This window comes from Kogia breviceps, chromosome 7 (genome assembly GCF_026419965.1).
Source record: "Kogia breviceps isolate mKogBre1 chromosome 7, mKogBre1 haplotype 1, whole genome shotgun sequence".
Classification (NCBI taxonomy): Eukaryota; Metazoa; Chordata; class Mammalia; order Artiodactyla; family Physeteridae; genus Kogia; species Kogia breviceps.
This window is the reverse complement of record NC_081316.1, coordinates 36,594,313-36,608,035: the sequence shown is the minus strand read 5'-3', so window position 1 is coordinate 36,608,035 and position 13,723 is coordinate 36,594,313. Positions and strand designations below refer to the sequence as shown.

General features: G+C 51.3%; 1 protein-coding gene across 12 annotated transcripts in view; it reads left to right on the top strand.

Annotated features, from left to right (window-relative positions):
• The window catches only part of NAV2 (neuron navigator 2), a 764,629-nt gene extending 751,236 nt beyond the window's left edge, over positions 1-13,393 (top strand). For 10 of the 12 annotated variants that reach the window (XM_067038101.1, XM_059070150.2, XM_067038099.1 and 7 more), the window contains 3 exons: positions 682-800; positions 7,628-7,831; positions 10,729-12,571. In XM_067038101.1, coding sequence (XP_066894202.1) covers positions 682-800; positions 7,628-7,831; positions 10,729-10,854 — 449 coding nt within the window. In that variant the 3' untranslated portion in view covers positions 10,855-12,571. Of the gene's footprint in view, positions 1-681; positions 801-7,627; positions 7,832-10,728; positions 12,572-13,231 lie in introns of those variants that run through there. The other 2 variants (XR_010841345.1, XM_067038097.1) reach the window with 2 other exon arrangements.
• The last annotated feature ends 330 nt before the right edge of the window (positions 13,394-13,723 follow it).

Sequence of the window (13,723 nt, the reverse complement as noted above, 5' to 3'; positions counted from 1 at the left end):
AGATGCCGGGCCGCCCTGCACCCACATCCCAGGGCTGTCTCTGCCCTTGTCTCCTGCCCAGAGCTCTGGGGCTGACGAGCAGCAGAGAGAAGTGTCCAGCCCCAGGCTGGTGCAGAAACTATGGGCTCAGTGAGGGGCCCCCACCCCGAGGCTCCCCTGGGTGGAAACCACCCTGTGGGATTGGCTTTGCTGGCCATCCCACCATCCTGATGTAATCATTGTAATTGGAGCTTATTTTTTCTGTCCTTGTCCATACATGTTTTATGTAGTGGCAGTCATAGGGTACATACAGTATGTTCTTTTTATTTTTCACTGCACATTGTCTCATGAGCATTCTGTATCGCTCTGCAAAATAATCAAACGTGGGTGCACCGTCACTTCCTTAACTGTTTCTGTTCTCTGTGACATCTACTGTGCTTCCATTTGCAAAGGTTAGGACTAATAATATCTCAATGAACATCTTTCTGCATAAAGCCTCGCCTCCCTCTGGGGTGATTCCTGAGAGGAACGCGGTCTCAGGGTGGGGTTAGGGAGGCCAGGCCTCCTGCTCTGTGCCTACCACGTGGCAGCTGGTCTTTCTTCTCTCGCTCAGAAAATGCAGGGTCCCTCCTTTGAGGGGTGCCCGGGCTGGCTTCTCCTCCCCCGCGTTTCAGTCTGACTGATGTTCCCTGTGGTCCCCAGGCCCCCGGCTCTTCCTGTCGTGCCCCATCGACGTGGATGGTTCCAGGGTGTGGTTCACCGACCTGTGGAACTACTCAATCATCCCCTATCTCCTGGAAGCCGTCAGAGAAGGACTCCAGGTAAGAAGCACACTGCCCACTGACCTCCTCAAAGTTGGAGGGACTGTGCTAGTGACAAGAAGGGTTGTTTTTATCTCCCTCTTCAGAAATCTGATTGACGTGAGGTGACAACCCCTCACCTGTGAAGTCCAGCGCAGTGTAAGACACACTGGGCTGCAAATCCTGGCTCTGCCACTGTTAGCTGTGTGACCCTAAGCAAGTGATCCAGCCTCTCCCTGCCGTAGTGCCCTCAATCGATGGAAGAGAGAATGATAGTAGCGCGCCACAAAGAGTTATTGCCAGGGCTCGGTGACATCATGGCCATCAAGTGCTCGGCATAGTGAGTGCACAAGAACTGGAATATGTCACTTCACAGTTTGCAAAGCATCTGCTGTTTGGTTCAAGCTCTGCATTTGTCCTGGGGTTAGGCAGAGATTTTTTGGTTTTATCCCCCCTCCTTTTTTTTTTTTTTTTTTTTTTTTTTTGCGGTACGCGTGCCTCTCACTGTCGTGGGCTCTCCCGTTGCGGAGCACAGGCTCCGGACGCGCAGGCTCAGCGGCCATGGCTCACGGGCCCAGCCGCTCCACGGCACGTGGGATCTTCCCAGACCGGGGCACGAACCCGTGTCCCCTGCATCGGCAGGCGGACTCTCAACCACTGCGCCACTAGGGAAGCCCAATCCCCATTTTTTTCAGAGAAAATTATGGCTCAGAGTGAATAAGTGACTTGTCCAAGGTGAGGAAGTGAAACTTGAAGAGTCTGGGATTTGCATCCAGGCCTCAGGTTCTTGGCCCTAAGCCCCATGGCGCTCGCTGCCTGATGCCAGGACCCCTCACAGGTGACCCTGGGTCCACGTGGCTGCCCACCCCTCCTGCCCTGCTGCAGCTGGAAAGCCCAAATCCTTCCTTCCCTTCTCACTCAACCCAGGGGCTAATGCTAGGAGCTTAGCAGTAAACTGGGGATTGTAACAGTTTTATTGTTGAGTCTGGAGGGGGCCTGAGAGGTTGTCGGCTTTCAGGACCACTCTGAGTAATTAGCCGGCATCACGCACGGCTGAATAGTCCAGGAACCAGCTTAACAGCTGGGTTTCTGAGGGCTGTGTTTCCTCCGCACCGGACAGTGGGAGACACATGATGCTGGTGGAGGACCGGGGCTGGGGGGCGGGTGCACACCCACATGCACGTGTGTGACGGTACACGTAGGGGTTGCACACCCACGTGCACATGTGTGACGGCACACCTTAACGGCTTCCGTCAGGGTTTGTCATTTGTGTACATTCAGCTGAGCGTGGCGAATGTTCAGCTGCTTTGTATCTGTAACTTGCAGCAGCACTGAGGGTCTTCGGAGACATTCAGGACAACCAGGGCTTGAAAAGGAAGGTGGTGCACCTCTGGTCACTGGTATTTTATTGAACTGGAGCGTGTAGGCTGCGTATTCAAGCCACCGTGTTCAAATATAAGTGTGAAGACAGAGACTAGCAAGAAATTCGGCAATCCCTTGACCAGCCTTAGTTTCCAGTGTCTGAAGATCATTCATTGATGGCAGCATTTTTTTAAAATTATAATTGACATACAGTATACTAGTTTCAGGCATACAACATAGTGATTTGATATTTTTGTACATTATGAAATTACACTATGGTAAGTCTAGTTACCGTCTGTCACCGTACGGAGTTATTACTATATTATTGACTATATTCCCTATGCTGTACATTACATCCCCATGACTTATTTATTTCACAGCTGGAAATTTGTACCTCTTAATGCCCTTCAGCTATTTCTCCCATTGATGGCAGCATTTCTATTTTGTCGAATGTGGCTTTTGAAAGAAAATATGAAAGATTTCAGATCTGTCAGTGGACTCTCTTTAGGCAGAAAAATTCACTGGGTAAAGTAGCCATAATTTAGTCTCTACTCAAATGGATTTGTTAGGACCGCAACCCCAAACAGCCACCCAGTCACTCCTGTTTTCTTGGGATGCACCGCCTACTGGATTCTTGGAGTCTGTTTCGTTCCAGAAGCCTCTCTCTCTTCCCATCAGGGGCTTCCGGGGACTGCTGTAGAAACCCACACTGCTCGAGAGAAGCCACAGGAATTGCAGGGGAGGAAGGGGCACTGTTTCCTCCGATTTCTGCCTCACCTCTCACTTCTCCCCTTTGCTTCTTTGCCCAAATATGTCTCCTGGTGCAGGACAGGAGTGACCTAGAGTGTGCTTGGAAAAAGTCGTGGGTGCTGTTGAATGAAGGCTTCCTGCCCAAGGAGGCACCAACCAGGAGGGGTAGGCTTTGCTCTAGCCTCCAGCTACACATCAGAGGCCCCTCGTTGGTCCTCGCTAAGGATGGACAGAGCTAAAGCCCTGCTCCTTGGACCTCAGCTTGAAAGAAGACCTTGTGGGCATGGCTATGAAAGTGGGGTCTGATCTTCCCTGCCCGTCCTGGAGAGGTTACTGATGGGCTTGATCTTCAAGGGTCTCTTTCCCACCGAGAGCAAGGAGGCTGTAGGTGAAAGGACTTGGGGGTAGCTGTGGAACAGCCCATTTAGGACAAGGAACAGAAACGTGTCACCGTCTCAGGAGACTCACCAGTTCACTGTGAGGCAAGAAAAGTCATCACTTCCCTGTGCTGTTGAGGTCTTTTGAAGGACAGTCTTTCAAGAACATGGAAACAGGGCTTCCCTGGTGGCGCAGTGGTTGAGAATCCGCCTGCCGATGCAGGGGACACGGGTTCGTGCCCCGGTCCGGGAAGATCCCACATGCCGCAGAGCGGCTGGGCCCGTGAGCCATGGCCGCTGAGCCTGTGCGTCCGGAGCCTGCGCTCCGCAATGGGAGAGGCCACAACAGTGAGAGGCCCGCGTACCACAAAAAAAAAAGAACATGGAAACAACCAGGGGAGGCAGCCAGAGTTAGCATTGTACCAAGTTGCTCAAAAGTGAGCCCTCCTGCCCCAAACCTGTGACTTCATGCCATTCTGCAGCCTGGGAGACCCCATGGAATCTGCAGATTCATGAGGAACCCTGGAGTGTTCTTCACGTCTCTAGTTTTGAAGGAAAGTTTGATGACATTTATTGAGAGGCTGCTACCTGCCAGGCAGTGTGCCAGGGGCCTGACAGGCGTGATTCCGTTTAGTTCTCAGTGCTCAATATGCACCTTATAGACGAGGAAACCAAGGCTCACAGTTTTTGACCCTTCCCCAGTTCACTGGGCGGGGTGTGGATTGAGCCAGCGTCGTAGCCCATAGCTGACTCCTCGGTTACTTCCGTGATTTTTCAGGCTGTCCTGAGACCCCTGTTACTCCACCCAGACCCCTCAGGTGGCTCAGGGGACCAAGTATTGTGTTTCATAGCGTGACGTTCCACATAAGATTTCATTTGACAAAAAGACTCTTCTATTCAAAAAGAAAAGTTTAAAATTCCTCACTCCGTGTTACCTTGAGCCCCGTGCTCACTGTGTGCTGGGCGCTGTGCAGGCCATTAACTCCTCCCTGACCCTGCGAGGAGTGGTGTGGCCATGAGGTGAGCGCACTGTGGTTCAAAGCAGGTAAGCCCTTGGCCAAGGTCATAAGCTAAGAAGAGGTGGAGTCCCCAGATTGGGCTCTGGCGGGGCTGCGGGGGGGTGGTTGGCAGCACAGAGACCCTGCTGCCGTCAGGTCTCACCAGGGGCTTCCAGTCAGCCCCTCCAACAGGCACAGCCTTGCCTGGAGGAGATGTGGCGTCGCCCCCTAGTGGATACCAGGTATCATTGCAAGTTTTGGCTCCTGAGTCTTTTGGGGGGGGGGGGGCGTGCGCGCAACTGCATGTAGGCTCTTCCAGAATGTGTACCTTGATGCGTTCACGTGTGACAAACGTACATCCCACAGAGTGAGAAGGTGCCCAGTGGCCAAGTTTTCAGTTTCCCGTGTCTTGGCTCCTTCTTCCTGACCCAGTGGGCATACTAGGCTCCCCGCTGCCTTGGGGAAAGTGAGTGTCCTGTCTGTCTGTCTGTCCGTACAACTGCCTGCTGTTTCCCAGAGCTGCCTCGGGGCTCTGCAGGGGGACCAAGGAGCATTACGACACATCCTTTGCTTGCCACGGTACTTACCCAGCCATTCATCACCTGGACTTAGACATGTCCAGCGGCAAGTGGGGAGGCTTGTAAAAATCTTCTCTGTTCTTGCAGACGACGTTAGATGCGCCCAGGTGTGCATTTGTCTTACGACTTAGTCCTCAGCCCTGTTCCCCTTTGGAATTTTCATTGTAAACACTTGCCAAAATGTCTAAAGCCTGCAGAGTCACTCAAAAGACACCTGTCCCCCTGGTGGGGAGCCATTGATCACATGACCCAACCTGCTCTGAGACTCTGGGCAAACTTCCCACTGCTAAGCCTCGGGTTTCCCATCTGTAATCTGAAAAGCGTGGACTAGAAGAGTTTTTTCAGGCTGGCTCTGTGTAGCCCCAAAGTTCCGCAGTCCACTCATAGTAGGGTCAGGGGAACAGAGCAAAACTTTAAAAGCCACGGAGCCAGACCCTCTAGGAACTTGCTGAGCTCGGAATTCTAGGCTCTGTTGTTCTGCAGCCCTGAGCATCTTCTCTTCCAGGCTGGAAGATGGAGACAGAAGCAGCAGTTTTCAGAAACGATGCTTGGTTCAGCCTCACACGTGTGAAATCTGGCTTGGGAAAGTGAGCTGAGTGCTGTAGGGAAAGCCCTTGGAGGGAGAAGCTTCGACAAGTTGCAGGAATGTTTCTCATGTTCCACAGGCTTTTTCAGTTCTAAATATCCCCGAGCGCTTTGTGTTCCCTTCCTCCCTGACTCGTACCCATGCTCACACGAACCTTCACATGATCCCTTCCTGCTCGGACCGTGAGTCGCCTTTCCAATGCCAGACTGAGCTCTCAGGCCTGGGAGTCACCGCTGCCCCAGGTTAAGGAAGGTTTCGCAGTAGACAGGGCTGGAGCACTAGACGGGAAGGGTGCTGGTGTCTGAAAGCGCTGAGCTCGTGGAAGGCTGTGTATCTTGAGTGGAGGAGGAGGCGGCCATGGGTGAAGGGAGGTGGCGGACCTGTCTGCAGTGTGGGCAGGGCAGGCACTTCCCTGAGACAATCGGAGGGGGCTTAGGCAATCGTGAGACCGCAGAGGGACAGCAAGCCCAGCCCAGGTGACGTGTCCTCGTCGGGTAGACAGCCTGGCCTGCGTCTCCCTGCTCTGGTTTTGGCTGAGTCATGTGGCTCTTGCTGATACCAAGTGGTTCAGAGTGGAGTCTGTGAGGAGGGGTGGAGAAGGGAAAGGCCCAGACAAGGATGCCAGGGTCCTGGGTTCGAATCCAGATCTGCTCTGAAACCTTTCACAACTGGCTCTTCTCTTTAAGCCGTAAGTTCTCCATCCGGTAGATGAGGCGGCTGGGACCCCAGTTCCTTCCAGCTGAGGCAGCCTGTGACCTGGGAAAGACGTGATTTTATCGGTCAGAGCTCAGCTCTCTTGTACTGTCAACATTCTCTCCCCACATCCCCCTCCCTCCCCTCTCAACTGTAAGGGTTCTGGGAGGACACAGGGAGCAGGCGGACGGACAGACAGGCTGTGGTCCAGATGTAATTCCACTCTAGAGTCCCCCCCCTGCAGCCATTGTGGTTCAGGGGCTTTGGTCTTTGTACTCCTGTGGTGCCCTACAGAGGGGGTGCCCTTCCAGAGCCACAGGTGGCACTCTCCTCCTGGATCGCACATCTTGTCCTGGCTGTGAGCCAGTCCTGCCACATTTGCTCAGACTTCAGTGGGGGTTCAGGGACCTGGGGCACACTTGGATTCCAGTCCTGCCTTCTCTCGTCCCTGGGCCTGGCTCCTTGTCTGGGAAACTTAGGCAGTGATGCTTCCTCTTGGAATCACATGGTGGCTAAACAAGATATTTGTCAAGTGCTTCTCGTAATCCCTGGCTCGAAGGGAGCTGTAAGGTGTGGCGGCAGGGGTGGCGTTAAAGCGGAAAGATACAGAGAAGGCACCCAGCCACGTGAGATGCAGAGCCTCGCCTTGGGGAGTGGTGCAGCCTAGGTCTTTGTTCTTTGAAGAGTGTATGTATTTCTTGAAATTGGCAGAAGAAGTCACTAAAATCATTGTATTATTCGGTATTTCAGGCTTAAGGAAAGGGGTTTGGAGGCATGGTACTGGTCTTACAAAATTATGTGATAATTCCACTTTAAGAGCAAATTAGTTGTTTGGGGCAATTTTGAGAGATACTGTGAGGGAGGAGAAGCAGTTACAATTCCAGTACCCACATGGAACTCCTTTAACAATTTGCTGTTCTGAAAGTGACAAGCGCCTCTACACGGGGGCTCTGAGAGTCAGACTCACTTTAAGAAATGGGGTTTTATCGAGCCAGAGCCAGTGGTGACCTCTGCCTAGGCTGCTGATACCCAGTACCCCATCTGTGTGCCGTGGAGGAGGGGGGGTGCTCAGTGGGATGACAGCACCTCTTTCCAGCTCCACATTCATGACATCGTGTTGGTAATTGACTGGCCACGGTGGGAGTGTTCATATCATGGAAATTGGCAAACACTTCAAAACCAAGAGTTGTCTTCCAAGTTGGATCAGCGAGGCTTAGCGTTTAGGGCGACACAGTGAGTCAGTGGCAAAGCTGAAGTGTGAACCCAGGTCAGGCTGACTCCAAAGCCAGTGCTTTTACTCCCTAGGTCATGCTGCCTTTGGTCTTGGCACATCAAGGTGTCCGTGCCTTGGATGATTTCCTTAGGATTTCTTCTGGAAGCGGAATTACTCCATCAAGAGAAGCATAATGCTGGACTTGGAGAGTTTTTCAGAAAGTTGCAAAACCAGGCCTGCAGAAGAGGTCTCGGCCCACTTCCTAACTGTTCCTTCTTTGTCTGTTTCCAGCTGTATGGAAGGCGGGCCCCCTGGGAGGACCCCGCCAAGTGGGTGATGGACACCTATCCTTGGGCAGCCAGCCCTCAGCAGCACGAGTGGCCTCCCCTCCTGCAGCTCCGGCCCGAGGATGTCGGCTTCGACGGCTACTCCATGCCTCGGGAGGGGTCAACCAGCAAGCAGATGCCCCCCAGCGACGCTGACGGAGACCCGCTGGTGAGTTCTCGGCTTCCAGAGCAGCTCGGCATTCACTGAGCACTTGCTGTGTATTGGGCCTCATGCCAGGCACACCGGAAATTTGGAGGTGACTGAGCCCCAGCCTTGCTTTGGAAGGCTAGACCGATCCCAAGATTTGGGACATTTGTGCCAATATTTTCTTCCTTGTTTTTAGTTTTTCACTCGTGTCTTTAACCCCTCTGAAATTTTTCAGATAGAAGTTCCAGAATTTGATTTTTCTCCCTAAATGTCCTTACACCACTCTTCGCCCTCTGGTTTGAGTGCCAGCTTTATCATGTCTTGCCCAGTAGCCCAAGCCAAATGGTCAGGAGCTTAGGCAGGGAGAGGTTTGAGGGCGGGAGGGACTCATGGAGGAGAGGGCAAAGGGGGCCTGAATGCGAGTCCCCTGGCCAGTGACATGAGTTAAGCCTTTAACGCTGCCTGAACACCTTTACTCCACTGATGCTAAAGCAATAAAGGCCCTTTAAGAAGAACCTGGGTCAGAGATCATACCACTACAATTCTAGAACTCTCTGCCAATATAAGACCCATACGTAGGCGTACTGCGAAATTAGACCTAATGAGTCAAAAGCCCTATTAAAAGACCGTTGAAGCACATATACCGGAACCTCCCATGGTTAAATGACCATTATCATGCTATAAATTTAACCCTGAGCTCTCTTGGCAACTAAGGCAAGAGGAAAAACACTGCAAAGGATAATGCTTGCATTACCTAATGAAAGAACATATTCATAAGAGATGCGGCAGGATTAAAAGACAGTTGACTTGCTGTTCTTTCCCTAGTGACTGATTTGCTAGATAAAAAATAATAATAATAGGTGCTTTGGGGTTGTCTGCTGCTCCTGACTGGCGGGATGCAACTATGGTCCTATTGAGACGTTTTACACGGGAATTCTATGTTAAATGGATTTATGGCCTGTATTACTAAGCACAACCTAATGTGCAGTGTTTACAACAGTGGTTTTCCAGAGGAAAGGATCGGCCTGTAAAAGGCTATTTCTAACGTTAACCGTTACTAAAAGCCAAAGTCATGGAACTATTTTTGTGGGTTCAAGCTCATGAACTCTTAACTTATGTAAAACTAGAATTTAGGATATCTAGAGGAAATAATGGCCAGCTCAGCCCTGGACATTCTTTTCTTAACCAGGGATATTTGTGTCACTGACTAAACACAGAAGGCATTTAGGTAAGACCCGGGGTTCTCCGAATAGTTACACAGAATTGTTCTTCCAACCTCGGGCTCCCAGAAGTCAGCTGTGCCGGCCCAGCTACCTCTACTTACCAAGTTAGATACTTGGTGTTTCCCCCAAGTCCTGTTCTCTCTGCCCAGGACCACAGGTGTCTGCTATGATAGCCCTCCTGTTAACTGATCTCTCACGCTTCTGAGACTGAGGCCTCCAGGAGGGCAGGAATGTCCCGTTTTTATTCCAGACCATATGCTATGGGTACACAGGGAATGTTTGATGAGTGAATGAGTAATCCTGGCTGCGAAGGATTTTTCTTTGTACTTCTGCTCTACCCCTTCCCAGTTGCAGCCATGCAGATGGACAGCAGATGGTGGTGCTTCTGTGGTTGGCCCACCCAGGCCTACTCTGCTAGGCACCCCGGGGGGCAGCCAGCCAGGGGGCAGCTGGGTGTGAAGCCCAGCTGCACCAAGTCTGAAGATAGCTCAGAGAGACCCTATCTTCCTAATTTTGCTAGATAAAATATAAAATACATACACACACGGTTTATAGTTGTAAATAAAATTAAAGTATTTGGGCTTCCCTGGTGGCGCAGTGGTTGAGAGTCCGCCTGCCGATGCAGGGGACACAGGTTCGTGCCCCGGTCCGGGAAGATCCCACATGCCGCGGAGCGGCTGGGCCCGGGAGCCATGGCCGCTGAGCCTGCGCGTCCGGAGCCTGTGCTCCGCAACGGGAGAGGCCACAACAGTGAGAAGCCCGTGTAACGAAAAAAAAAAAAAAAAAAATTAAAGTATTGATAGTTTTCAGTTCCCCATCTCCCCCTTGAACACAAATGACCAATAGACTGTAGACCAGGGAAGATGCGAGAACACTGTCTTTAAACTCTTAAGAGAAATGATGGTGATGATGATAGCAGATTTATCACATTTATTGAACAGTCACTATGTGCCAGGCCCTATCCTAAGGGTTGAATACACACTGTGTCATTTAATTCCCTACTTCAGCCCTGTGGGATGGGTACTGCCAGTTTCTCTATTTTGTGGATGAGGAACTGGTGGCTCAGATACATTAAATAATTGCCCAAAGGTTTCTGAATTGGAATCCAGGCCTCTCTGTGCTCCGAGGCTCTGCTTTACTGATGCTGTCCTCCGCCTCCCCATGGAGGCCTTGACAGGAGCTGGAGCCCAGGTGACTCCAGGCTGCCCTCTGGCCAGAGGCAGGACTACAGATGGGCTCGATGCTCATCGAAGGGGGAAGGAACCCTGTGCCTCGAGGTCAGCGGTGCTGGGGCGCTTGGCTGGCATCTCACCCAGGCTGAGGGCTATATTTGAGTAAGGTGCCCCTCCCAAGTAAAAAATATATACATATTATCTTTTAGAGGATTTTGTATTTTCAGTGATCTGCGTGTATTAATCCACGCCGTAACGTTATAGGGCAGGTATAATTATTCACATGTGACCAGTGAAGAAACTGAGGTGTAACAGTTAAGTCACTGGCCCAAGGTCATGCAGCTAGTAAGTGGTGGAGCCGAGACTTGAACCCTGGAAGCCTGGCCAAGGGCCCATGCTCTCGTCCACTGCGGGCCACAGTTCCCAGGGTGAGTCTAGAGGAGGTGGCGTGAGCTTTGGAGAGGCCAGGCGTGGCCGGCTGACCGGCCCGGAAGCCACGTCGCAGTCTCCGCTCTTTCCCCAGATGAACATGCTGATGAGGCTGCAGGAAGCAGCCAACTACTCCAGCCCCCAGAGCTATGACAGCGACTCCAACAGCAACAGCCATCACGACGATATCCTGGACTCGTCCCTGGAGTCTACTCTGTGACGGCCGGGCCACGGAGCCTGCCCTCCTGCCCTCTCCACCTCCCTCCTCTGCACCACCCTGAGGGCGCCCTCCTGAGCCAGCCCCCGGCCTCGGCGTGAGTGCCGCACGAAGACCCGGACCCTCCTCGTCCTCCAGCCTTGACCTGGGTGCAGGCACCCCGGGCCAGCTGCCTCGGGACCGCTTCCTTCACAGGGAGAACTGCACCATCTTCTGTGTCAATTATTGTCCTGCCTTGTTGCTGTGACCTTCCTAAGACACTGAAAGATACTTCTCGGGAAAGGACCATCACCGTTGAAATGAAAAGGGTTTTAAAAAAAAAAAGCCAACCCACTTGAAGCTCTGAAACCAAACAGCATCCTGCCCTCAGCGGCCCAGAGACAGAAGAGATTAGAGCAGAGCTGAAAACGGAGACAGCAGGGCTTCCTCCGTGCACAGACCCTGCAGCTCCAACCCCGCCGCCGCCCTTCCACCACACCGGCCACACAGAGATCGGATGCCAGCCGGGGCCCTTGCTTTGGTCACACTCAACAAACTGCAGAGCCGCATTGCAGGAAAAACTTAGGAAAAAACAAATCGTGCTTTCTCTTTGGTTTGTTTTTTAAATGGTGCTCTCCTTACCCGAGAGGTATTTTGCCTGTTCCAGTTCCTCCCTCGCCTTTCAGACCCATCAGCCTCTGGTTCTTCCCTAAGAGAGAGCGAGGCCGAGCGGATGTGGCCGTAAACGCAGAGCTGCATGTGTCTGTTTCCTTCTCGTACAGAAATGAATCAGGTCTTATTCCTGCTAACACTGTGTACAGTGAGAATTGGTCTACCTTGGCGAACCGATCACCCCTTTGAAAATGAGGTTGAGTTTCTCCCTTTCTGACTCTTTTGATTTTGAAGACGTTTTCCCCCTCTCCTTCCCCTCATGGTCAGAATTCATCCTTTGGTGAACGTGAGAACCGCAGGAGTTGGCTTTTGGTTTGGTCCTGCTGAGTTTTGGTTTTCAGTTGTCCACCCTCACAGTTCTGCACACTCGCTGCCTCCTGCTGGGGCCGGGGTCGCTGTGCCCCGGACAGTGGACCCAGGACCCCGTCCTCAGCGCGTGGGTGAGCGGGACCTTGCCTTTCCTCCTCGTCCTCGAGGCTGCGGGACACACGTCGACACCTCCAGCATGCCAGCCCCGACCTCAGGTGGGGTGTGAGGTCACCTCGCAAAACACTTGCACTTTCCCCAGAACCAACGTGACGTCACACAAGTCAACAGGTGGAGGCAGCTGCTCCCTTCCAGAAGCTCTGGCCTCCGGCAGACGAGCCTTGCCTGACCTCTTCGGTGCTGACCTTCCCAAAGCGATGCCTTAACTGGTTTTGTACTCACCGTGTTCATTGATGAGTGTCGTGCCTGCCTGGGGTCTGTTTTTCTGTTTTCCCCATCAGAGCAAACAGGGCTAACAAGTCATCTGCTCACTAGGAGAACTCAAGCTAATGTGACTTTTCTCATCCAAAAGACTCATTCGTGTGGATGCGTGACTGTGGGAAAAAGAAAAAGGAAAAAAAAAAAAAGTTGTTTCTTTGTTTTGTTTTTTTTTTTTTAGGTTCTTATCAGTCTCCAGCTAACACCCTGACTAGACAACGATCTGTCTTGTGCAGGAAAAGGCAAAAGTTCCTACCATGTTACATGACATTGTTGAGCCATGCTCTGCTCGTATGTGTCTTCAATATACTGGTGTTTTCTCTACAGAGTGTGGTCAATCTTTGAGTCATTTGTTTCTGTTTTATTTTTATCAGACCCCCATGGGGGGAGTCTCTGTTAATGATCAGGGTTTTTACTCCATTTTTTTTACATTTCTATTTCCAAAGGTCCCTCTCTCAACATCTTTTGTTTTCTTAGCACAAAAGCCTGACCTGAAACCAGTCACATTACATTGGATGACACCATTTGCTTCCTCTTTGAAAAGAAAAGGGGAATGTGTCCCTCTAACAGGTGAATGGAAAACCTCTCAGCGTGCTCTTTTCTTTAATCTCAGTAAACTCAGACTCTATTCTGCTAAGCCTTCCTTAGTCATCTGGGTGTGTGAGTGTGTCTTGTTCCGTTTTGCTTTTCATAAAATGTTTAAAGCATGTATTTAGCCTGTGACCTCAGGGGTCAGTCACACCCTGAGCCTTCTGGTAAACCTGAAGAATGGTCCTTCTCAATTTATCTCCCAGTGATGACCTTACACGCTCATACTGTGAATTTGGGAGGAGGTGCAATGGACTTCTCCTCATGGGCAGTTTTCCCGGTCACCTTGTGAGTAGACACCTGCCAATATCCTTTGAAACGTTTTTTTTGTTTGTTTTTTTGTTTTGTTTTTTTTACAGCACCCTCTTTTCTCTTTCTTTTCTCCCCCGTCCCACAGACTTCCCTCCCACCGGGTCCAGGCTCAGCTCCGAGACCTCTGTCCCTGGTGCTGCCTGACAAGTGAACGGTGGTTTCAAGGAGTGTAGCCTTGTACGAGTCACAACTCGGGGTCGTTCCTACAGTTTCCGGAAGCAGGGGTTGTCTGATATGCACATTTCTAACTTTGGTCCTGTTTTGCTTTTGTGTCACTCACCTTTGACAAAGTGACTTTGTGCTCATTTAGGGCTCTCTCCGAAATGCTTCCATTTTGCCTTTTTCTACAGTTAGGCTAATTTTGAAAATGTATGAAATTCTATGCAACATTTGTGTTGAGTTACCAATGGAAGCCAAAAGTTTTCTTTCCAAACTGCCAAGAATTTTACAGGCCATAAGTGAGATGGGAATTCCCTTTAGTTTAAGGTGGTGGGTGGGCAGGGCGGGGACACAGAACAAGACTTGCCTAGACCTTTGTTGTATCTTGGGGACATAGTTTATTGTTGACGCTTAAACT